The 27,233-nt window shown below is 27.4% G+C and overlaps 1 protein-coding gene across 1 annotated transcript; it reads right to left on the reverse strand.

Annotated features, from left to right (window-relative positions):
• Blos2 (biogenesis of lysosome-related organelles complex 1 subunit 2) lies at positions 1–27,132 on the reverse strand. The gene is made up of 4 exons (XM_067283950.1): positions 26,486–27,132; positions 22,735–22,854; positions 14,884–14,988; positions 1–551 (listed from the first exon to the last, which is right to left on the reverse strand). The coding sequence occupies exons 1-4, from the start codon at positions 26,583–26,585 to the stop codon at positions 520–522; spliced, it is 357 nt and encodes a 118-aa protein (XP_067140051.1). The 5' UTR covers positions 26,586–27,132; the 3' UTR covers positions 1–519.
• Between the last annotated feature and the right edge of the window lie 101 nt (positions 27,133–27,233).

The following is a 27,233-nucleotide window of genomic DNA, read 5'->3' on the forward strand; positions in this document are numbered from 1 at the left end:
AAAAATAATTATATACACCAAATAAAATAAAATGAAATATTTATAATTTTATTATAACTGAGAAGGTAATTTTAACTAATTATAAACATACAGACTATTATTAGTGATATCAAATTTAACCACGTCAATGTTTTCTAAGAAAACTTCAGGAAAATAAAAAATTGTTTATCTTGTTATACAATACAGAAAATTCACTACTACCAGTAACAGAATTCTACTTCAAGAAAATATTGATCCTATACATAGTTTGAAATGTTAAATTTACAAAAATTCTAAATTTAAAATAGTATTTTCTAAACATTTGCCAAAAGAAGGAAATAGTAATTGAGCATAAATGCATTCTATTATTACTAATTATTAAAGTTAATAAGAAGAAAAAGTTATATTTGCTACATTTAATTTATAAAATATTTTATATGAATTAAAATATGTAGTTCCCAAATTCACATATATAAAACACCAATTTAGTTAATGACATGTTGAAGTATTTAACAAATATTTCATATAAGAAATTCCATCTTATCTTTTCTGTAGAAGTTTAAACCTGGCTTCTGTAATAAAAAATATAAACATAAGTCTTAATAAGCAATTTATAAATAATAAATGCACTAAATACTGGATAATATTCAAAACACACAACCAAATATCCAGCTCACAAAATACAACAATGGAGCAAAATTAAGGATGATTGCTAAAAGCAATTGAAAACATCGTTTTTCTCCGTTGTTATGTTTCACAAGCTGGATTTTTGTTGTAATTTTTAACAAAAGTAATGTAAAAATTCCAATGACAAAGTTAAAAAAAGCATCATTTAATTTGTCTAAAACCATTTTCTGTATTCAAATAAATACATTTAGGACTATATAATTTTCAAATTTAAATTTATGTTGCAAAAGTGATTTGGTCTTAGGTGACTTTTCAACATCACATAAGAGGGAGACATCACACTTTTCAACACGCATCAACTTTATATATATATAGCCAATTCTGGCTATTAACCTGGTCGGTTAGTAGAACATGCTGTGTATGTATTAGGACAAAACATTCAAGAACAGAATCAAATCCTATAACGCAAAGCATAATTTACTTTACCTATTGGCCCCGAAATGCCACTTAGTAGCCCTATTGGCAAAGTATTTTTTTTTTTAGAAAACTAAACAAAAGAGACACAAATTTGGATACTTTTGGCTTTTCCATATGCGACCTCAGTCTGGTTTTCTTTATCAGCTGTCAATCATGGAAAGAGAATCTTTCCATTTTCTAGATTGTAATGCAATGAGTTTTTTTGTACAGAAATAATTTCTCGTCATTAAAACGGTTTTATTGCACTCAGATGTTTGTTTTATTGGTGAGAACACACATTGATATAGCTTTTTAACATAACTTGTTATATCATATATCAATTGCATAACTTATTGGGATGTTTGTATATATATAAAGTTTGTGTGTGTGTGTGTGTGTGTGTGTGTGTGTGTGTGTGTGTTTTTTCTCTCAATGGATTAATAAATGTTGTCCAACTAGGCCCTGTTGTCTATCGTAATAAACATAAATTAAGCTTTATCCACTTTAATATTTTGTTATATCTATCCATTTTACAGTAAAAAAATTGTTGGCAAGTAACAGCTTTTCAATGCAAATTTAATTTGAATAAAAGGTTATAACCTACAAAAATGTACTATCTCTAATCTCTTTTGAAATGATCAGAAGTATCAATTTATGTTCATAAAGGAAAGAAAAGTCAGTCAGAAATTACTGTAATTTTGCCTTTTAAAGTACAAACAATAAGTGAATCTTTATTGCATTTTCCTTAGAACTAAGTTTATATGGATTACCATTCAAATGCTTTAAAGGGTTCAAGTGTAAAAAGTGGTGTTGTCTTGCATATATATATATATATATATGTGTGCAAAAAAACAAAACAAAACACAGTTCAATTCAATAATTTATTGGTCTAGTTATTAGTTATTAAAACATTAGTCTAAACATCTCTGTGTTACTTAATTGGCAACATCAGTAATGTATTACCCTATAGACTATTGCATTTAATATACAGCATTAACTTTATTAAACAAGTTGTTGTCAAATATATTATATGATTGTGTGTGTGAATAAATAATCTATTTGTGTTATTTTAAACCATGTAGTCCATACATTTGTTTGTTTAATCACAATTCTAGATATTTACAATTCTAATATAATTGACTCAGTTTGGGGCTAAATTATTAGATGCTAGATCCAAAATGAATGAATATTAAATAAATAAATATGAAAAATTTTATTATTTTTGTAAACTCAGTATTGATTTTTAAATATTAAAAAAAACATTAAAATATAAATATATTATAAAATATTTAAGCTAATATAAATATCTTAGGTATTTTATGCTATTTACATTTTGCTGTTACATTAATGTTAAGCTGAAAATGATAAAAAGACTGATAAGAAGTATCTTTTGTGTTTGGAATCATTGTATACACAAATAAATTATAGTAAATTTTAAACAGAAATGTATATATTTTATGATAAGAACTACTGATAAAATGATGTTTTATTTATCTTTTAAAGTCTTATTAATATTTTTCATTTCCTTAATCTAATATCAATTTAAATGAAGTCAGAAGAGTGTTTTGCTTTGTTTACATAACCTGTTTTATTTAATGAAATAGTGTAAAAAGAGATGATTCAATAAGAGTTGACATAGTCATATTAACATTCCTTTTTTTTAATATGATACTGCTATGGCTCTGCTATCCCTTATTAAATCAATGTGAGAAACATTATTCCAGTGTGCAATATTGCAACTAAACTTTATCTCTAAATTTGCAACTAAAGTTAAACATTTTTTAAAGGCTAGAATAAGTGACAAAGAATTTTTGTGCTAATAGGATGGTGCATTTAGAAAGCACTGGATTATGCATGCTTTCATTCATTCTTTTCTCTAAATCATTTTTTGCACAATTTGAGTTTTTTAAATGCATTCCCCTTTTATATTTCAGTTGCAGTACAAAACTGTTCTTTATAAATATCATAATTAACAATTTTAATGGTAATGAGATTAAAAATGAAAGTAATCACAATAATGAAAAACTTGGCTTTAAGAAAATGGAACACATTGTTCAAATAGTTAACTGCTTTATCTGTTCGAACTGAAGTTGTACGAGGTAATAACTAATGTCTTTATTTTTTTAAAAGACTATAAAATACAATTTATATTCCTTTATATATTGGGTCAGATTATTTACACTATATATAACATTTAAGATAAAACAATTGCTATCTATTTTTTCTTTCCAACTCTTTGTCTGAAGTTAAGCTTATTAAGATCAACAGTAAACAATTTTTTAAATAAAATATAAAAAAATCATTACTTATACTATTATCTTTACTGCTCTTATAAATGCATTTCGAATTTAAGATCCTCTTCAATATAATATCACACTTAATAAGACAATTTTTCTAAAAAATACAAAAAAAAACAAAAAATAAACAATATTACAGTAAATTAAAATCAAACAATGTACAGAAAATGTATAGTTATCGGCCTATGAGCTTTGAACATTCAAAGTTCTAATTCTAATTCAAGACATTAAAAATAATGACAGTGATAAATCAAACATCAAGAATGAAATTATTAAAAATTTACATAAGGTAAAACAAAAAAAGAAAGGTGAGACATATATACTGCAAATCATATAATCAAGAAGTATGAATATTTAGATGAAAAAATAGTTAATAAGTTTTTAATAAAAATAATTTATCAATTATTCAAGCAGATAAAATGAAACAATTAATAATTGTTACTAACCAATGGTTAAAACGAAAAAAAAAAAAACAAATGAGAAGTTGTAGAAACAGGTAACTGTGAGATGTTAATGAAAGATCCTGCAGAAAAGATTAAAAAGAAAATAACAAAGAAGATTATGGAAATTTACAAAAAAGAAAATATAACAGTAAATAAAAAAAGTAAGATTTTAGATCTGAATAATAAAATCCCTAAATTAAATTTAAAAAGAAAAACATGTAAGTCAGGAGATAAAGTAAGACCTTTAATAAACAGTAAATTTAATTCGTTTTATAATTTAGAAAAAATTTTAAAATAAAATGTATTAAAAAGGTTACAGTATTCAAAATATAGTATAGAAAGTATAGATATGTTAATTAATAAATTAAGTAAATATCAACAATGTTTCAATTTGAATTCATAGGACTTGATATAACTGTCAAGTCCTATGAATCCTTCAATAATGAGAATGATGATTTACGAAGCAATAAAAAAAGAAAAAAATGGAAGAATGGGAAATAAACCTAATAAAATTGGTCTTGGAAAATAATTATTTTCAAGATGGTTATTTATAGTAATTTCTACACCCAAACAGATGGAATAAACATGGGCATTATCATAGGATCAAAATTGGAAGAGATAGTTACAAAACTGATTAACGAAGAAATAAATAAAATTAAAGATATTATCCATTATTCAAACTATGTACATGATATAATAATACTACTGTATGATAGTGAATTAATTAAAGAGATAAATATATTAAAAAAGGTAAATAAAATAAATTAGAATATTAAATCTGAACTTGAAAAAAAAAAAGGATGTTTCAATAAATTATTTGGATATTAATATAAAAAGACAAGATTTTAGTTTAATATTTAAAACATATAAAAAAAGATTGCAATCTAGAAATAACTATAAATTATTATTTATATTATCCAATATGAATAATTTTTTTATTTTTATAATAATAATAATATTTTTAATTTAATAATAATTTTTATTAAAAAAAACTTTTTAATTTAATAATAATTTTTATTAAAAAAAACTTTTTATATTTTTAACTATTATAAAATGGTAAGAAGCTTCATTTTGAGGGTATGGATGAATTTTACAAAAAACTGTAAACACTAATAAGTAAAATCATCATTAAGTCTGACCCTAATGGAGATATACATGACCCCATTTATCTTCCCACCCCTTGACCTTTAATCACCAAGATTTAATAGCATCAATCTATCTAATAAACAAACCTCTCTGAAAAATTTCAAGAATTTTTGACAAAAAGAACAAGTTATTAAGCTTCAAAAAAAGCAAACAAAACTAACACACTAACTCTAAACTTACAGAAAAAAAACAAACTTTTTTGCATTTCCTGACATTTCAAGGTTTTAAATCAAGATATAGCAAAAGATATTAAAAGAATATATAATTAAGTATTTACTTAATAATTATCCTAAAATTATCCTTAAAAATGGCACAAGGAATATGAAAATAATAAATAGGATATTAAAATAGATATATAGATATTAAAAAATAAATAAATAAAAACTTATTAAAGATAAATTTTACAGATTCCCATATATTAAAGGTTTATTTGAAATACAAAAAGTTTAAACAGGTAGGACTTCAGTACCAATATTTATCAATAAATTAAAATTTACAGCTAATAAAACTAATAAAAAGGAAAAACAAAGGAAAGAAAATGAATTTGACAAAAATGGTATATGAATTAGGATGTAGTTTATAATAATAAAAGATTTTATGTAGGCAAAATGGGATGACAACTGAAAACCAGAGTAAAAGAACATGTGACAGCATGAATGTTAAAACATCAGTGATGTTACTCGTGAAAGAGAACTTTGTTCAAAGCCTGTAAGCCAATAATTGTAAGCTTACCGTACATTATCAGATTTTAATCTTAATTTACTGTAATAATTTTTTTGTATTTTTTAGAAAAATTATCTTATTAAGTGTAATAATATTATACTTAAGAAGATCTTAAGGTCAAAATGCATATGTAAGAGCAATAAAGACAATAGTATAAGTAATGATATTTTATATTTTATATAAGCTAGCATCGGTACAAGAGTTGGAAAAAATAAGTAAATAGTAATTGTTTTATTCTAAAAGTTATATATATAGTGTAACTAATGCCTGTTGAAAGCTAAAATTTGTTTCAAGAATCAAGGAAATACCATTCCATTTTAAAAGAAATAAGATGGCTACTTTGAATTAAAAAGAAAAAATTAAAACATTTGCTAAATTAAAGATAATAGTAATTTCAATGCAAGATGATAGATAAATAATAAAACCTAATACAACTTAACATTTCTCTTCAAATTTAAAATAATCAAGAATTATTCAGCAAAATATTTTATTTTATTATATTTTTTCATTAAAACATTCAAATTATTATTAAATGCAACGTGACCTCAATTTACAATATATCCCATCCTTGAAAATCTCTTAAATATGGCAAGCTTTTATAAAAATTATTTTTAGTCAAAATCTTATTTTAACATAACCTAATCAACTTAATTACATTTCCCAAAGAGCAACAAAATGCTCCAAAAAATAAGTTTATACGCCACCCAATAATTCTAAATAAATAAAATGTAACTGTTAATTAGGTTATTCACCAATATGAAATAAGAGAAGCAAATATAACATAGGAGAACAAATGTGTAAGTTACCATTAAATAAAAAAATCTGATAAGAAAATAGTTAGTTAGGCAAGTAGAAAACAAAATAAAGTTGTTGTTTAATTAATGACATTGTAAATGCCAATAGAAAATGAGATAATTGTTTAGAGTAGCAAAATGGTTGTTACAAGTCTTTGTTAAAGGTAAGTAATCTATTATTCTGTGAACAAAGACACAATATGAATGAAACAAAGAAAATTAAGACTAGAATCTACAAGTCATCTGATTGGAGAGTATAAGAATTTCAAATCTTGTCACACTCATAATTAGAATATTTTTTTTTTCATTAGTATCAGTTGGGGCTTGTATGAATGTTTCTTCTAAATGAGAGAGATATAAAAGAAAACAACTTGTATCAATTCTTTTCAATAAAATACTTGTAAATCAATGACCTATTGTATTCTAAAGTAGCATACTTTATATTTGTATTATAATTTGAAGAAATAAGTATTGTTAATTTGATTATTTTAATGTTTAATATTTTGTACTATACAAGTTAGTGTAAGAATATTATAACTACACTAATATTAATGGAATAGTATTTTTAAATAAATAGGACAATTATTACAGAAACAAATGTTAAAGCTGATTAATTATATTTAAATACTTTTATTTAACATGTTTTGAATGTTCTCAAATCTTGGAACTCAAATTTCACCCACTTCCAATTAAGAGAGAGGGCTTTGAAAACATACAAGTCCAATGACAATACATTTTAATGATGTTTTAGGAATGATCCCATCCACAGTACCCTTCCTTTTCCACAACCTGATAAATATAACCAAATGCAGAATTTAGTTGTGTGTGTATATGAGAAGCTTTATAGTGATGTAAATAGTAGGGTTTGGGCCACTCTATACCAAAAACAATGACCAATAAAAGCAAAAATTTTTTAACATAAATTAAAAGTTTATTTTCTAAATTTGATTGTTGGAAGATGATTTCTAGACATTTTGTATGAGATATTTAGTTTTTAAAGATCTCTTGCAAAATCTAAAAATTATCAAATGAATCTAGAATACTGCTAAAGTCAAAACTCTAAACTATGCTAACTAAAAACTTATAGCTACGATAAAATCTAGTAAAAATTCTTAAGTCTATAAACTATATATAATAAAAAGCTAAACTGTTACTCGGATTATAAGATAGGAGAGTCATGGAGTCAAGTATCTAGGCAAGGGCTAGAAGGTGATAGATTGGTCATGATGGGTAGATATTGTCAGCTGAGATGAGAATGTGAACTATGAGTGAGAGTTGCTGGTTAGATATTTTGGAGGCATGTGATCATCGAGCCTGTGTTGTGGGGTAGATGGGGAGGCAGGTGCTTGTTTGCATAAGGGTGTGGAGATTATAAGAAGAAGCATGGGAATTGTGATCTAAGAGAGTAAATCTAACTGAAAAAAAAGAACTACTAAATCTATAAATAACTATCTATCCTAACTTCAAAACACCAAAGAGCCTTGGGATTCTATCTTTCACAGTAAGTCTAACTATCCTTTGTTTTTCCCCCCTTCTGACCCTAATAATCTCTACTAAAGTTTAGTCGAGTGGCTAAAAACTGACAACTTTTGATAGAAGAGTCTACCTTATGGGTCATATGCATATATAATATAGGTTTGAATTGGGAAAAAACTAAATAAAAAATCTACGAACCTCAAAAGAATCATCTGACGATCTAAACTGATATTAATTACTTATCTACCTCTTAAATCTATCTAAACTAAAAAAAATAGAGAATTAATATCAGAACTAACTACTACTTAAAAAAAAATCTATCTCTTATCTATCATATACTACTAGTATAATAACTAACTATCTATGGCTAAAAAAAGGCAGTGAACAATGTTAAGAGAGCAGGGCATCTAACTAATAATCTAATAAATCTACTGGCTAAGTAGTAAACTCTTCTTAGAATCACTAACTACTAAAAAACTAGCTCTAAAATAAATAAAGTAAAACAACTATTACTCTAAAAAACTAACTACTAAATACTATAGCTTAACTCACTTGTCTCAAATATACTATTACTACTTAACTAAATCTCTTCTTAAGATCTTAAAAAATCTAGTCTCTACTCTTGAATCTAGAATCTATACTAGAAGCTTTAAAAACTTCTTTATAAAATCTAAACTCTAAAAAAAAGGATAAACTAATCTACTAAATATTAAACTATAAAATAATTCTATAAATCTTAATCTAAAAAGGCTATTAAAAAAAAAGAAAAAAAAAAAAAAAAAAAAAAAAAAAATTATTTTCTAAATTTGATTGTTGGAAGATGATTTCTAGACATTTTGTATGAGATATTTAGTTTTTAAAGATCTCTTGCAAAATCTAAAAATTATCAAATGAATCTAGAATTACATCATAAAATTTATATATTTGTAGAAAATTATTTAAGTTGTTATAATTAAATGTTTTAATATAATAACTACCATTTTCAATTGATAAAAATTCAAGTTCCAGGCTTACAAGGAAAAAATTCTTTAAAACATTCAAATAATAAATAAGCATCATTTAAAATATAACATTTTTTAAAGCATTGAAAATATTGGTTTTGGCATCATATGCATACATTGAATTTAAATTTAAAATTTTAAAAATTTGATTTACATAATTACATAACTATTTAATTAGAAATATAATAAGAAAATTTTATATTTGACTTTATTATGTAAATAACAAATTTACTTAAAAAAATCATACTAGCAACAAGAATTTCTCTAACTTTCCACACCTATGGACAATAAGTAGTCATTCCTGGTGGTAGTATGGCTAATTTTTTACTTTCTCTATTTCTTGAAAAATAACAAATTCGGAATTATAATGCATGGAAAATCTGTTAATTAAAAGAGTAAAGAGCATAATGTTTTTGGCACTCTACTACATGAGAATCTAGCATAAGCTGTAAGAATTTTTTGAGAAATAACTTTAAATTTTGTATTGTTGTTATGGATTAAGTGATTAATATGAACATTATTCATAATGCCCAGTCATTATAAATAATGACAAACAAAACCAGACATTAATAAATTTCAGGTTTATCATCATAATTTATCAGATTGACTGGTCACTCTGAATGCTGCTATCACCTGGTCGGGCAAAGTGATGATAATACCTTGAGGAGTAATCATCCTTACACTAGCCAATCAGCACTCGCGATTGATTTGCAAGTGCAAATTACATTTACTATCAAATTTTAAAATTCATGCAAGACTTTAATTTTACTTTTGCCTCTTAAAACAGTGTTTTCTTCTTTGAAAAAGTGACGATCATGAAGCAATCCTTAAATGATAAGAATAACTGCTTCAACAACTGAATAAAAGTTAATAGTATCAAAAGGTCAGAACAGTCAAATTCTGAACAAAATCAGCATATTTAACAATCATACAAAAAATGAAAGTGACTTTGAAGTTACCAGAAGCATATGCATTTACATAGATATGATGTATCTATCAGAAAAATAGGAAAATTAATTGTGTCTGATTAAATATTACATTCACACTGAAGAAATATTTCAGACATTGAAAAATTGGGCAATTTTTCAATGTCTGAAATTACTATTGGCTATGGCAAATAAATGAAATATAAAAATATTACAAAGGAGATGATCATAATTTACTTGAACTTATGCAAAATCAGTCAGAAAAAAACAGAATGTTCCTTTCTTGTGAAAAAATCTAACTATGCTGATTTCCAAAAACCAGTATGTGATTAGTACTACAGAGTCAATGAAGAAGGAATAACAGTTGATTCAAAAATAGAAGAAAAAATAAGAAATTTGTCTAAAACAAGGGAAATGACATTGTCTAATCTTAAAAAGCAAGCAGAAAAAAATTATTGATACATGGAATCCCAAATACCCAATAACTAATGTTGGTGGCAGAGTAAGGATTTGTGTACCAGATATACAGGATGTCCACCATGAACCTGACACATTTGAAACTGTAGTAAAAAATCTACTGTTCAGGAAGGATGTAAAGTAATGCACATTTTATGATGAAAAACTCAAAAAGTTTTATTAAAAAAATCAGTGAACCTCTACATGAGCTCCTTTTATTGCACGTAGAACATTGAGTCTATACTCCATTTCCTGCCAGGTTCTTTCAAGCATCTCAGGTGTGATGGCAGCAACAGCATCTTGAATGCACACACAAAGATGTTGAAGGTCACGAATTTTGACACCGGTGTAAACCTTGTCCTTGACAAATCCCTAAAAGAAAAAGTCTAAGGGCGTAATATCCAGCAATCGAGGAGGCCACTTCTTGGCCTCCTTGATCGCCACTTCTTGACAATCCCTTCGTCAAGAAGTGTTGTTTCCATAACTTGAGAGTGGTTCTTCAAGGATGGCTCCTTGCCAAATACACAACGAAAGTTCCGTTGCACTTGAATCACAGAATTTGTTTCAGCATACCACCACACAGCTTTTGAGAAGCCATTTTGCATTTGACTACTGCCACGCCACATACAGTCACTTTGGCAAGTTTTCAAAATTACCTATACAACTTCCACAGTTTCTCCACCTAATAGAATGCATGACATTTGATTACTGCCTTGCACTTCAATGTGGCAGTCGAAACAAATGTGTCAGGTTCATGGTGAACACCCTGTATATGGAGACTGCGGTGATGGTAAAAATATTTTAGGTGTCATTGTTGCAGTTGAAGATAAAAACCTTTACAAACTGGATACCAAACATGGCATATTAAATCTATTATATTCCAGAAACCAATTTACTGTTTGTAAAGAAAACTTCATTTCTGTTGGAGATGTACCAAGTGCAGAAACTTTTCTTAGAGAATGTGCAAGAATGTCATCACTTTCTAAAAGCCATGGCTATAGTTGATGCTGCTGAAAAATTGGCTACAAATCTAATAGATACAAATTCTATACAGAAAAATATATTATGTATATCCAAGTGTCATCAAAATCTTAACTGCTCGAATAAATAAATTTAAACATAATTAATTTTTTACATAATTTATACCAAAACCTGACATTTCAAAAGTTTCCTTTAAGTTGATTTTTTAAATTGAAGTATAAATTTGTTAGTAATACCTTTTGTTGACACTAGTTTAACTGATACTAATAACAGTTATTTTTAAAAGATTCCATGTTGTTTTTAAAATACATTAAAATAATTTGCAAAAAATAAATAATTTTTAATGAAAAAGTGGTTTTTTTTTAAAATCAAATTGCACAAAGGGAATGTAACTGTATTTATAATGTCTGGTCAATTTAATAAATTAATCAATATTTAACAGGCTGCATGGCCATTTTATCATTATTCATAATGACTGGGCATTATAAATAATGCCCTATTAGTCACTTGGTCCATAATATTGTAATTCAAATTCTCTACTGTATAGTTAATTTCTTCAAATATTGAATTAATAAACAAATAAACCAATTATTCACCCCTTCTCAAATTAAGTCATTAATAATTTATCTAAAATTCTTGCCTGTATCTTATAGCATGTGTTATTTATTTCATTATTTTATGACATGCGTGATGAATGAGTTTGAATCCATACTAAACTTTGATGAAATTTGATTTCAGACATTGCTTAACATGATCATTTTTGAAATACAAGTCTGGTTGATTGAACTGCATCATTAACCACTTATTCATTAAGCATGAAGAATTCTGTGCCCAATGCTTTCAGAAATATCACTTTTATCAAGTTCTATGCACTCTTTATCAACTAATTTAATTCTAGAATTCTGAATCTTCACAATTCTAGAATTATTAGAGTTTTTATTTTTTGCTCTAACACCATACAATAAAGAAGTTTTAGATTATTTCTCATCATTAGTACTTAACAGCCAGATGTCAGTTACCTTAAGAATTTTTCAAGAATGGACTGTCCCAAATATGTTGGGTCCCATTCTTCACTACCACCTACCTGCTCCATTGTGCACCTGCACATGATGAGTGTGAAAAAAACTCTCTTATTGCCCACAAATGGTAATAATAAAACAATCATTAATAATTAATAGATATTGTTAGAATTTGGTAAAATTACATCTTTTAAATTTGTAAACATTTTTGTGTTTTTTTTAAATATATAACATAAAGCATTTATTTTCACATTTAGTCTCACAACAGCATTTGAATAAGATGGGTTTGAAGAGAATTTGAATCAATGAGTTGGATAGAATCTATATTTTGGATATTATAAAAGTTCTTTTAAAAATTAATGTCAAAAATGCTCCTCAAGCAGTGTTCATTTTGTTTAGTCCTACATGAAGTGATATAAACTGCAGATATGTTGAGAACTCTAGTACATTAGTTTGTAGAATAAACTGTTGTTTTGTGTTTTTATACAATTAACTTACATAAATCAGAATAGAACTTGTTGAAGTTTATCAGAACTGGAAGACAAAGTAACCTAGAAAAGAACATCCAAACTTAACTGATATCTAAAACATTAAAAAAAAGAGAGAAAAACAATTTATTCAATTCACAAACTGTTTTTAATTGTCATATTTTTCTGTGAAAACAGAACATATCAGTCCAAAATATTAAACTCTGCAAATCTCTTATATGATAAGAGCTGCTCATTATGAGGCCAAACAAAGAATTAAGTATAATTTTTCAAAATAAACTATCTTAATAATTGAGGAAATGTTTTGTATTTCGTAACTATCATTAAAAAATATCTGTAAATAGTAAACTCAGTAAAATAAAACATTATTATTATTATTATCCAACTCCTCCTACTTTTTGTTTCCATTATATCTGTTGGAAACAAAAAGTATGGAGAAAGAGTTCAATAATAATAATAACAACAATGTTTTAATCAAATCCACTAACATTTCTAGCTAATAACTCCTAATGTATGGTTAGCTTACTAAACAAGTTCTTTTCTACATTCTGCTCTTATACCATGTAAAAAAGAGAGATTCTAGAGTATTTATTGATATTTAAAAACTTTTAAAAATAAAATATAGTAGTAATAATTTATTTTAAAATGTTTTATTGAATATCAAACATCTTATTTTTCAACAGCAGATTAAAATAAAATTAATATTGAATCATCTCTTTGAAACATTTTTTATTGTTTGTACTTCTGGTAATATTTGGCTTTTTATATAGGTGTGTAAATAAATATGTATATATATGCAATTTTATTATATTAAATGAATAAAATTCAGATTATTTACTTCAATCATACAGATAAGATTTTCATATAAAATTAACAGGCTATTTGAATTTCTGTAATTTTCTTTTAACCAATAAAAATTAAAATTCTGTTTTTATGTTATTGTCAAAAGAAATATCTTGTTTAAATTTATTGAATTTATTTGAGTTTGATGCTTCCTAAAAGCATTAGCTTTTGTTTGTAATCAAACCGAAATCACTATATTAAAAAATGTTTTTAAAATTAAAGGTATAACAAAATATTAAAAATATGTACTGATAATTGTGTGTGTGTGTGTGTGTGTGTGTGTGTGTGTGTATTTCATATAAAAGCTCTCTAAATGAATAGTAAAAAGTTTGTTTGGCAAGATATTAATTAATCAGCAGTGTTTCATTTGAATCCAATTCTTTAATAATAGACATTTCAGTTTGTTTTATCAGGCTTTTCTTATAAGACTCTAAAGACAAATTTCAATTTAGTACAGAATTTATACATATTATATGATATAAAAATTCACAATTTCATATAATAAATTAATGCTTTTAAAAAATGTTTGAATAATGCCAATTTTAAAAATGTACAAAGGCAACTAATTACAGTTCAAAAAAAAATTTTAAACTAATTTGTTTACAAAAATTTCTTTCAAATTAACTTTCTCAATGTTCAAATAATTTGGCTTTTATAAAAGCCAAATTATTTCTGAATTATATTGGGCTATATTACTGCTATTATTATTAATTAATTAAATGCTAAGTAATTTGGCATTAGATGCAGACATTAGGTGCCATCTCTTGCTAAATTTAATAATTATAATTAAGTTAATATTTTAATAATTAATTTAGAAGGTTCTGAAAAAAAAGAATTGGCCTGAGCAGAACTTGAACCCACAACCCAGTGCTGCCAGTTGTACTAGCAGACCTTCATCCAATCCTCACTTCCAGACCTAATTTAGTCTAAATTTAGGGCCCTGCTTCAGGCTGAATCTTTTCTTCCAGAACCTTCTTTATTATTAAAATATTAATTTAATTACACTTATTACATTTAGCAAGAAATGGTGTCTAATGTCTGCCTCTAATGCCAAATTACTTAGCATTTAATTAATAATAGTAGTAATATAGCCCAATATAATTTGCAGTCATTTGGCTTTAATATATAAGTATCAGGTTTGGATGTTTATATTTGTTAAATTGTATTTTGACAGAAAAAAATATTCAGCAATTTCAGTTCATAAATTCTGAAATTTTATAATACTTACCTAATCTTTTGGAATAAGCATCTAGCTTATATGCAACTTGTTCTAATTTAGTAACACTTTCTTCCACTTGATCTATTTGTTCTAAATAAGGCTTCAAACATTTATCTAAAATTTATATGATAATATTTTTTAAAATAAAGTTATTTCATTTTATTAAATATTTATTCAAATACTATAAAATATACTTATTATTATTTACATTTTTAAAACTAAGATTAATCTGAAATATAACTATTGATAACTGTATAATTATAACACCTTGAATATGAGTTGCAGCACATTTTTAAATACAATATCAATAATTAAAATATTAAGAAAAACTTTCTAACTATTTGTAAAACAATATCAACAAAGTTGTTTTTGAGTATTTTATTTATTCTGAAATTTGATAAATTTTAAACTTTCATATAAACAACCACATTTCTACAGTATAAAATTTAAAAACAAAAATGTCTTTTAAAATCTCATTATCAGTTCACAATATTTACACTAAAAGAAATTTAGTTTAAAATTTTTTCAATATAAATTTTAATTTATTGCATACGTACTACAAAAAGTAATAATGAAATGAATTTTAAAAATTAATAAAATAAAAATCATAATATAATATAAATGTTTTTCAACTTATTTTCACTTATAAGTAATCTCTATTATAATAATTTCAACTAACAGACATTCTGCTATTTTAAAAGAATAAAATAAGAATAAACTTCACACAATTTCCATTTATAACTTTGTCATTAAAACAATGTCATCGTAACCCAAGAAATATCTGTGTTTTAAATTAAAATTCAATATTAAATATATGTAATGTACAAATACAAACATTTTATTTGAATTGTAAACTTCTAAATTTAAAATGTCAAAACAAATACAAAGCAGATCAAAGAACAAGACTCAGTAATTTATAATATCGGAAATATTTTTGAATCTCTTATTGCATCAATAACTGCTTTCTTATAGGACAGTTTTCTAATCAGATAAAACACTTAATTTGCTTAGTTTGAAATCTGTCCTGTTGGAAAGCAGATGATGCTGTATTGGAAAGTTTAAAAATGCAGTGTAATATGCATTCTGCAATCTTAGTCATGCTTATTGCTGCCATTCATTTAATGTTATCAGAATTAGTATTTTTCCAAAATATATAATGTAAAATATACTTACAATATTTTGTTTACTGTAATCACAGTTTGGTTATTACCATTAGAGAGGTTGCAGCCAAAGTTTTCATCGTGAAAACGCAAATGTCGAATGTTCGGTGGCGCCATCCTGTAAGCCTAGAAGTTTGACAATGGTGTTTGAAACATCAGTGGAATCAAGCTCAACATTCCAAATGCTATTGTCAAACTTCTAGGCTTACAGTATGGCGGTGCTAAACGCCCGACGTTCACGTTTTCACGATAGAAACTTCGGCCACCACCTCTCTATTATCTTCAAGTAAAGGAGCAAAAGTTTTTTGCATTATATGCCTCCACACAACTAATAACACAATCACTATGTGAGGTAGCAAGAGGGAAATTTTTATTTATATGGTTCTTATATTTAGTTACTTATATTAATTATTTTTCATTTTGTTTCAGTTAGTTTGAGTTATGGAATTATGTTAAACCTCAACTGCTATCTCAACACTTCTAAGCTAGAGCCTATCTGTACATTTTCATAGTAACATTTGAATAACCAATGGAATTCCATCTCACTAATTAAGAATCTAAATATGACTAAAATATTGAACAACATTTTTACTACATTTTTGTAACCAGACACACAGATTAAGCTAAGCTAAATTTCTTTTTTTTTTATCAGCATGTTCAGTACCTTACAAAATTTAATGCATAGAAGTATCACAAAAGTGTCTTCTTTTTAATTAATGTTTTAATTGTATAGCATGTCAGTATGGAAGTCACAATGTATAAAAGACCATTATCAAACTGACATAGCAAGCTATCCTTAATTTCTACTGGTCAATTTACAGTTGTTAAATTGTAAGATTGATTAGTACTAATTTAAGAATTTTTTTCTGTTGGGTTCTTTTCCCTAATCAAATTGTTTGAAATTTTGAGTAATTGTAATTTTATAAATTATATTAATAGACAATTTTATTGTTGTAAATACTGAACTGAAATTTGTAATATTCAAGTTTTATACTAATTATTGTTGTTGTAATATATTTGATTTTGTAGTCTACGTCCAGTACTGACATAATATCTTCTAGTACCAATGAACACCATTACTTAACCTTTAATTGTGATAAGGCACAGATACAGAAGGGACCTAATTTCTGGTTTAGCAGGTGTCTTCTCCAACCAACAGGCCAGACACAGCACCAGCACCCCTACTACCCAAAGGACTACCAAAGGAACTTGGAATCACAACCCTAACTATAGACACATCGTAATAAAATACAACCAACACTTACATACCTTGTATAAGAAAATAGCAGGCAGAACAGGTACAAAAGATCCCAATTGACATACACTTTATTAAGAAATTTCAAGATCATCTAAGATCATCAGGTTTGTCAAAGGACAAACCAGATGATGTTAGAGCCCCTGGTGTGTACAGTGTTCCGGTGTGGGATGACAGATTCCAGAGGGATTTGGTGTACATTGGTTCCACAAACATTCCATTCAAAATAGGGTGCAGGAACACAAGTATGATATTGACAACAAAAGGCACACCACCACCCTATCCACTTATGCCACGGACCCAGAAGTGCGTGTAGACTTACCTAACACTAGGCTAATAAAACGGTCCTTTCATACTGACCACATTAACCCCCTGGAGGCCCTAGAAATATACAAGGTCAGCCTGACAGGCAAGTGCATCAATTTTAAGGACAGTAATATGATATCGTATGCCTGACAACACTTGTGTGAGGACCGCAACAACACTAACAATTAAACAACTCATATCATTTACAGTTATGCAAGATCCTCAAATAATAAGTACATATGGGTGGCCTTATATGTATATATTGAATTTGCATAAATGCCATCATTAGGTTTAATTTTGATTTATATGTTCCAAAATTTTAAAAATTTAATGTATTTAAAAAACATTCAATTCTAAGCATTCTGTTTTTGGAATACAATTGGTTTAAGAACCTGAAGCAGACCTTAGGTATGGTCAAAAGCTTTAGTTCAATATTGCATTAAACACTATGTATGTTACTGGAATTAAAGGTTAAGTAATTGTATCCAGTACTGACATTTATACTTTATTAAATTATTATTATTTTTTATGAACTCTTTGCAATGGTTGTTTATACACTTTACAAGTAACTTATATAAGAATATTTGTATGAGAAGTCTTATGTTTACATATATTATTACTCATATGAGTAAAGTATTCTTAAATGAGAAAAAGACTTACTCCTAGAGAAAAATAGAATTTATATTAACATTATCAATCTTAACAAATACTTTACACATTAAACATTAATTTTTCGCAACACAATAATTTAAATTGTTTGGCATTTCTTATTTCAGTTATACCATAGCTATTTTTAAAAACACAATATTGCAAAAATTACCAAGCAAAAACAAATCATGAAGCCTGCAATTTGATTAACCTGATTATAGGTTAATCATGTCAAGGTCATCAAAAAATTTATGTATTACAATGCAATTTAAATTTGCATATTTGAAAAGGCTAGCTGTGCATTCTTTTATTTTAGCTTTTAAAGTAGATTTCTACTGTTTCTTTATCACTCTTTTCAGCATTTTTTGGATTTCTTCTTTCTATTTTACTTATTAAATTTCGTAAATTATATAAATCATTGAATTAGAATTCTTTATTTTGAATGTTTTAAGAATATTTTTCTTTTATAGTAAACGTCTGATTTGCTATAAAATGTTTACTACTGTAGTTAAAATATAGTTTTGTCCATAATTTAACTTTGACTAAGTTTTATCACAAAATTTATAAGAATAATGATAAAAATCCATTAATTTTTAAAATGCATCTATTTAAGAAAAAAAATATAATAATATTTTGTATGTAGAATTCAAATTTTTTTAAGTACAAATTTTTGGAAGGTTACTATACAAGACGGTATCACATTGCATATGGTAGTGGTCTTTCGTGGCTTCAAATTTTCAACATGTTCTTAATAAACCACACATTTAAATGTTCTCAAAACCACATGGATTAAGATCCTAAGAATGAAGTGGCCAGCAGGAAACCACTAATATTATTGGTGAAATCTTGTCACAAAAACTGCTGTACACAACATCCAATTTTATATATATATATATATAGACAGTCCATCTTGCATGAAAGTGGTTGATTCAAGGGTGTTGCAATTGCATTTCAAGTGTGACAAAAGCACTGAGCATCTCTGAGTATCTCTGGGCTGATATAGATCCACAGCAATATAAATATGGCTGTGGATCTATATCAGTCTAATTTTAAATGAATGCAGTGGAATCTGTTAGAAAGGAGACTTTTTTTGTGGTCCAAATGTGACAGTTATCAGTGTTCACTGTCCTACAGGATCTTCCATGGTCACAACATATCCTCTTACATCATGGTGAAAATGATCAACACAAGTCAGTTGGGTTTTCCTATCAACAGCAAGCAACTGCTGATTGTGGCTTATTTCATAAAAATAAGAATTAACCAATTTTCTCAGTATCTTCCACACTGTGCCATATGATTCACTCAACTACAATGACATTGCACATGCAGTATTGAAACCTGCAACATTATTCATTGACTGTTCAACAATAGCTGCAGTAACAACAACTTGTGAAGTGATAGGTTTATGCTCTCAACCAGGCTGAACTTTGAGATCTCCAATTTCCTCAAATCAATTGATCATTCTTCTGAGTTAGTGGAGTTAATGGTCCTTCATGTAAATTCTTACAGTGGCAAAATTTCCAAAGTGCAGCTACAACATTACTATTATTTTCTTAAAACAGCCTCATAATGCACATTTTTGTAAGATGATAGCCATTGTAGCTGATAGGAATGACATCCAATAATTGAAGTTATTTTTATATCCTAAACTTGGCTGCAATATGTGTGCTTACATATTTTCATTCATTTACAGCAAAAAAACTTTTTCATTGCTTGCAGCACCAAAACTGCCATAGCAGTAAGTTTTGGTATTAATTCTTTTTATAGAAGTGTCTTCCATATGTTCTAAAATGTCATCATACCTGTTGAATATCTGCTAAACTACTAAATATCTCTCCAGGCAGCACTAAATAGAGATACTTTAATTATGATCGTTCAATACATATGTTATGGTAAAAGTGATTAATCCAGTGATTATGCAGAAATTTGGTAAATGTGATAAATTTCTTTCATATATTTCAAATTAATCACATTTACCAGTCATTATGCATATTTGCCAGTTCTTAGTGGTAAATACAATAAGCTCTACTTAATTAACCAAATTTACAAGACATTAGACATAACCACCAGTCTAGGATGGTAAATTTGAAAAATAATGCATTCTGGTTGAGTAACTCTTGATTAAAAAGTAACCAAACCCAGCACTGAACTGAAAGATTATGATATAGGTATCTTGTGAAGAATAGATCATATCATCAAGGCATTAAATGTAGTCCTTATGAAGCCATATGTGGTTCATCATTAAAAGTTAGGCTGAAGACATCATCCCTTCATAATGATGCTGTAACAGATATTTGCACCAAAGAGGTGCTACAAGAAATAATTGAATCACTACTTAAAATCAATAACAATTAGAAGAATCCAATGAAAAACTTTCAGAAAAATATTGAAAATGAACAGCCATCACTTAACCAACCTAATGTGAATATCCCTAATTCTTCAAAGTACAGTCTACTATGGAAGTGATCAGTTTTTCTACAATCAAAAACAAAAAGAAAGAAGTTAAGAAGAAGCGAGCGAGTGCAAAGGCAGGTTTAGAAGCTCAAGCAAAGAAGATTTTAAAAAATATCAGAGCTAAAGTTTGCTGTAGCCAAAGCAGGAGATACAGGCAAGCTAAGAATACCAGATGTGGACAGGGCAAGAAGTGATCCATGGAACATGGCAGTAACATTAGCTACTGAAGATAAAAAAAATACTATCACTTAGAAACAAAGGAAAACGTTTATCATAATTGTATACCAGAAACTAGTTTGTTTTGTGATGAATAATTTCTTAGACTGTTAGGCTTAGAGAATGTACCAAATATCATTTTGACTCTTATGAATTGCACAAGGAAAACATCAATTTTGGGAGGTGAGGGGTACCGAAGGTGCTCTTGCAAAGGAAAGTGTAATTCAACTAAATGCAAATGCAAGAAAACTGAAAAATCATGTAACTCAAAATGTCATTATAGTTTGCCATGTTTGAATAACCAGTAACAATTATTAGAATTCTATAGTTTTTTGATATTTTTGTGGTAATTACATAATTACACCCATAATTACAATATTAATTAAGATGAAATACATTTTTTAGTTTCTTCATATTCACTATATCATTCTAATATTAATAAAACAAAAAAAATGCATTTTTGATTCAGTTTATTAAAATTTGTTTAAATCCATGAGTTACTTTATTAAAGCAACGAGGAAATTTCATGATATTTATAAAATTTATGAACTACATTTTGGAAATTGTGCAAAAATCACTTTAAAAGTAATATATTCAATGATATCTATCAAATTTACCATATTCACTTCAGAATTATACATAATCACTGGTAAAATTTATCAAACTGCACCAAGATGATTGGTGATTATGCATAACTAGCAGGTAGGCCCGGCGTTGCTCGGGCAGAAGTAACGATAACGAAGATTAAGATTATTACGTTATAGTCACAAAAGAAAGAGAGTAATTTCATCAACAAACTAAGTATTTCTAAAGAAAGATCGAATTTGAAAATCGAATATTGTAATATTGTTCGATTTTCACGAAGTGTTCTCATTATATCGTTCGATTTTCATCAAATGTTCTAAAGAAGAAAAGTCGAGAAAAACCGAACTAATCTGTTTAAATTTGAAAATAGAATATGTTCTAACATATTACTCTTTTTCTTTTTTTTTCTCCAGCGCCCGTTTTTTCTCCATCTGCGTCTTGCACGTCGCTTTCTCTTAACACTTTTATTGTTACTTAACACTTCCATTGTTGATGGAAGTGTTAAGCTTTAATCCTGTCCCTCTCCCCCGTGGAGAAGAATTTCGAAAAATCCCTTCTTAGTGTGCGTTTTCGTGATGTACCCTAACTGTGTACCAAATTTCAACTTTCAACTCCTAACTGTTTGGGCTCTGCGTTGATGATGATGATGATTATTATTATTATTATTATTATTATTATCAACTCGTCTCGATTATATATATAGATAAGCAGCTATGATGTATAATTGCCAGTTAATCACTTTTACCGTAATTTTGATGTGATATATTATAGTATGTATTTATGAATATATACTATAATAAATCACATTGAAATTAAATATGGTAATCATGTTTAGTATATTTTAAAATATATGTAAAATTAGTCTTTATTGAAGTGATCTTGATTTTCTAGTATGCTAATACAGTTTGATAAATCCCATATATCTCCACCAATTAGTAGTTTCAGATAATTACTTAATTAATTTTTCATTCATATATAAGATATTTCAAGTTAATGGAGAAAGTTAGAATGACTACATATATCATAAAAATGTTTTTAAATGATACAATCTAGTTTAGAAACACTAATAACTTTTTATATATAGTTTTATTTAAAATATAATTTATCATAGAGTTTAAGCATTGAGTATTCAAATAAAATAAGATTAACATATTTTATTTATAAGTTAACTGTTAGGCTTATTAATATTTCATGTAATTTCAAAAACAATTTATCATAAAATATTTATCAACTTACATTTTTCATTCAGATCTTTTAATGCCTTACTAACATTTGCAGCAATCTGTTTCATGTCTGAATATTTAGTTATGGTCACTCGATTCATTTCTTCTAATAATCTGTAGTCATCAAGTGTAGCTTAATAAGGAAAATAAAGAAAATAATAAAGTTAATGCTTCTCCAAAATAAATTGCATGATAAATTTTAATCGAAACTCTGTAATTGAAGAGTTCAAATCTGGAGAGCCATCAAATCCAGAAACTATACATTAAACCAGGGATGGGCAACCCGCAGCCCGTGTGGCATAAAATATGAATAAATATATCAATTTCCCAGCTTAATGAGATATTCAACAAAAATTCAAATGTTATTTTCTACAACTTATATTTGTGAATAGTTTTTTCACAATGAATTTAGTAAAAATTAAAACAAGAAACCGGCTAACGGACACATCGAAACTAATTTAAAACTAGCAGTGACTAATATTTAACCAAATATTTCCGATATATTACGTTTAAATTGGTGCCAGAAGCTATATTAAGTATACCTATGCTAATTTATAATTATATATGAATAAAGAATTGTGATTTACCGACAGTTCCCCCTCTTTTCTCTCGTGTGCGGCCCGTGTTGGTTCAAAAGTTTTGAAATGCGGCCCTTACGTAGAAAAAGGTTGCCCATCCCTGCACTAAACCAGTGGTGTGGTCTGAAGACCACGTGTTCTGTTGCCTAACCGGCTCGTAACCAACCCCTTGGGTGGTTCACGGTGTAAAGAAGGGAGAAGTCCTCATAGCATAAAAGCTTCCTGTTGTAAAAGTTAATGGGAGAAGGGGAGATATGTGGTCCAGAGATCATGTGTTCTATTGTGTGATCCTTGGGTGGGCCGCAGGGTAAAGAAAGGATGGGCCGCATTTTCGGAAGAAAAAGAGAGGGGGAGGGAGATCGCGCATGCTCAACGGAAGAAGAGAAACTTTTTCGGAAGAAAGAATAGAGAGTAGACGTGTAGACGATAGAGTCGCGAGATTGTTTTTTTGTGTGTGTTGTTTCTTTTGTTTTAGTGTCTGTTATAGCAAAGGGACAGAGTAGTGATTGGAAGGACTAAAATAAACTTTAAGTTCCTTGCATTGGAGTCATAGAGTGTGTGATTTATTTCATTGAAGTTTCTTTTTGTTTTGTTCCTGCATGGGGAATACTCTAAAGATCGAGTACTTCTCCACAGTGGTATTCAATCTATGGGTTGTGACCCCAAATGCGGTCATGGAAAATTACCTTAGGGTTGCACTGTTAAAATGTTTGAATACCATTGCCCTACACCATTGGTTCCCAAAGTGGGTGTTACCACCCCATGGGTGGTAAATCTAAGGGGACAAAAAGAGGGCACTGCAGACAAATTACTGAACAGTAACCATAGAAAGTTGGATCACTGACAACCTTTCCCTTTCCTCCGTTAAAACAAGTAAGATGAAACAATGTTCAAAGTAAACCTGATGAAAAACACAAAATAATTTGAAAATTAAAATATTCTAAAATCTATGGGCAAATTTAAGACATGCATGCATGCTTACTTGAATAAAAAGTATCAAATAACAAAGTTTACACTTGAAAATTGTGAAATTTTGTATGGAGTATTTCCAAAATGATGTTAGAGCAAAACAGGAAGTCGTGTTGTACATGTAGATATCTCCAATTTTCAAACCGTGTTAGAATGAAACAGTGTTGTACAAGGGATACCTGTAATTATTATTAATACTGTATAAGATGATACAAAATAATTTAAATATTTTTTTATACTTATTAGAAATAGTTTTTAAATTAATATAGGAATATCTAGAGAGAAGATTAAATGTGAGATAAAAGCATTTAATAATTATAATCCAGGCAAATATTCCATCAAATTATATTAATGAATTAAAATTTCTAAAAAAAGCCAAGTCAGAAAAATCTAGCAGCATTTGATTACTGTATATCTGCAGTTAATGCTCAAATTACAAAATCCCATAAATAATTATGATTTTATTCTGGTTAAATGTATTTCAATTTTTTAATGAACATTGATTCTATTCATTTACGAAATACTTGACAAACATTATATAGATTATAATCTATATACGTGACATTAATAATTATTATTATTATTTATATAGAAATAAATTTTAGCTTTCCAAATAATAATGATAAATGATTTAAATATTAATAAATACGTGCATAGATAAAATACAGAAAAAAATATAAAAAACTTCAGAATTTCCTATATTACTACTAAGCCACATACATGCATATAAGATCTGTATTAAACATTTAATAGGATTCAGTACAGTAGTCCAATTACAGTTATGTATGTAAATGTTTTCATAATTCTACTTAAATAACCACCTCACTTGGATGGCCATAAATTATATATCCTCTAAACTGGCTACATAAATGAGGTTTTACTATATTTTTTCCCTCTAATTTACATTATATTATTAATGTAATTATTCTTTATCCTTATTTGTAAAATTTTTGATATAAAATTACATCATAAAGTTTATATTTAAATAGAAATTTTCAAATATAATGTAATTATCTGATATAACAACATTCAAAACAAAAAATCCTACAAAATATTTGATGAAATCATTTGGTATACATATACCACCACAATCCCTAGATTACAGTCTGCTTTTACTATCTACAAAAATGTTATATACAGCAGAAAAAAATTGATTTTAATAAATAATACAGGTATAATTTCCCATTTTTAGATAAATATATTAGCCACAATCATCTAGTATGTTCTGCACAACAACTGCACAAGTAAACTGAAACTATACATGAACAGAATAATACCCAAACAAATTTCCAGCAAAAAAAACCACCACCTAAAGCAAATTTTCAATGACCGAAAACATTCGAACATTAAATATTTGTGTATTTATTTGCTGGAAATTTGTGTTTAGGTGTTATTCTGTTCTAGTGTATTCTATATGATGATTATCAAATGGTTGGGTTCAATGAAATATTAGGAACAGCCCTGTTTTTATTATTTGATTATAGAATCAATGTTTGAATAGAGTAATTTTATTAACATAGCAATAAAATATCACCAATTTATAGATCAATTAATAAATTTTAAAAAGTAACTGAATTCTAATCAGTTTTAGATCCCAATTTCACTCATTCTATTGGATTGTAAATGATATGGTCTGCTTGCTGATGATTCAAGATACAACAGATATATAATCTATAAAATATGATTTATTTTTACTAACAAAAGAAGCTAACGCTCAGTAAGTAATAAAATTAGCTATATTTTGACTATTGTTTACTATCACATGTATAATTTGTAATATGCTATCTTTGATTATTCAACAGTATCTATTATTGTTTAACAGTCTCTTCTTGTTGAAGTTTACAAGTGTTGCTTTCATGTTAAGTAAACTTATTACAAAAACCAATGATAAAACCAAAATTTAATACATGCTACTCTTAAATTCTTAAAATGAAAACTTCAGTTAATGTCTAGTTATTTTTGAGAAATCGAAAAGCATTTGTCTACTAGAAAAATTTTTTGCGTGTACACGCAATTCGAAAAACGTAGATTCATATTTAACACGCAATTTTTATACCTTCCACGTGGTAGTTTTTCAGTTTCGAAATTAAGTATTCAATTACTTCTTGTTTCCTATTAAAATTTAACCATGCTTGAATAATATATTTCTTTCGAGAGATTTTGACTTAAATTCGCGACGCCTTTGTTTCAACTCTTCGTTCATTTCGGCAAATTTACCTGCTAATTCTTCGTGAAGATATTCTCCTGTTCTCTCGAACATTATAGTTGCTAATTCGTTCAAATTAGCTTGTTCCGAAGCACATTCTGTACTCTCCATCTTGTATAAAATTCTCTACTAATACCTCACAGCAGCTTGTTACTCTACATTTCATACAGCGCCCTCTCACCGAAACGACTTTCGAAAATATTTTCACGAATAAATTTTTCATAAAATTTTATTACGAATTCATTTCTATTTACATTTGAAACAACTTTTTTGGAACACTTACACGATTAATTTCAACAGCATTCGAGATTTAACCTCTCTCACTACTTTCATCGTTAACACCAGTAGGTGGCGTTGCTCCAATCTACGTTGCATCATCGGAATTCACCTTATATCGATTATATCCATTGCATTAAATATTGGCTCAATCGTAATGGTAGCACTAAATACCATTTTATATTCCAGGAAGTTCTGGAAGACGACGCGAACACATTTATGCAAAAATAACCTTTAAATCTTAAATACATTTCGACATACGGTTTTTATTTTAAACCGATAGTGAACATCTTTTCCATTTAAAACAATGGTTATTTTTACATTGGTAATTTATTCGAAACTGTGCAAAAACTATTCTACAACTACTCTCTTGCATGTGTATAATTTTTTTTGGTGAATTTTTATATAAATTTGCGTAAAATAAAAAATCGGGGAAAGAATGCCTCCCTGAATATCCAGATTGAAATAATAGATATTGAGGGG

This window comes from Centruroides vittatus, unplaced genomic scaffold (genome assembly GCF_030686945.1).
Source record: "Centruroides vittatus isolate TY-2023 unplaced genomic scaffold, ASM3068694v2 scaffold_1015, whole genome shotgun sequence".
NCBI classification, from domain to species: Eukaryota; Metazoa; Arthropoda; class Arachnida; order Scorpiones; family Buthidae; genus Centruroides; species Centruroides vittatus.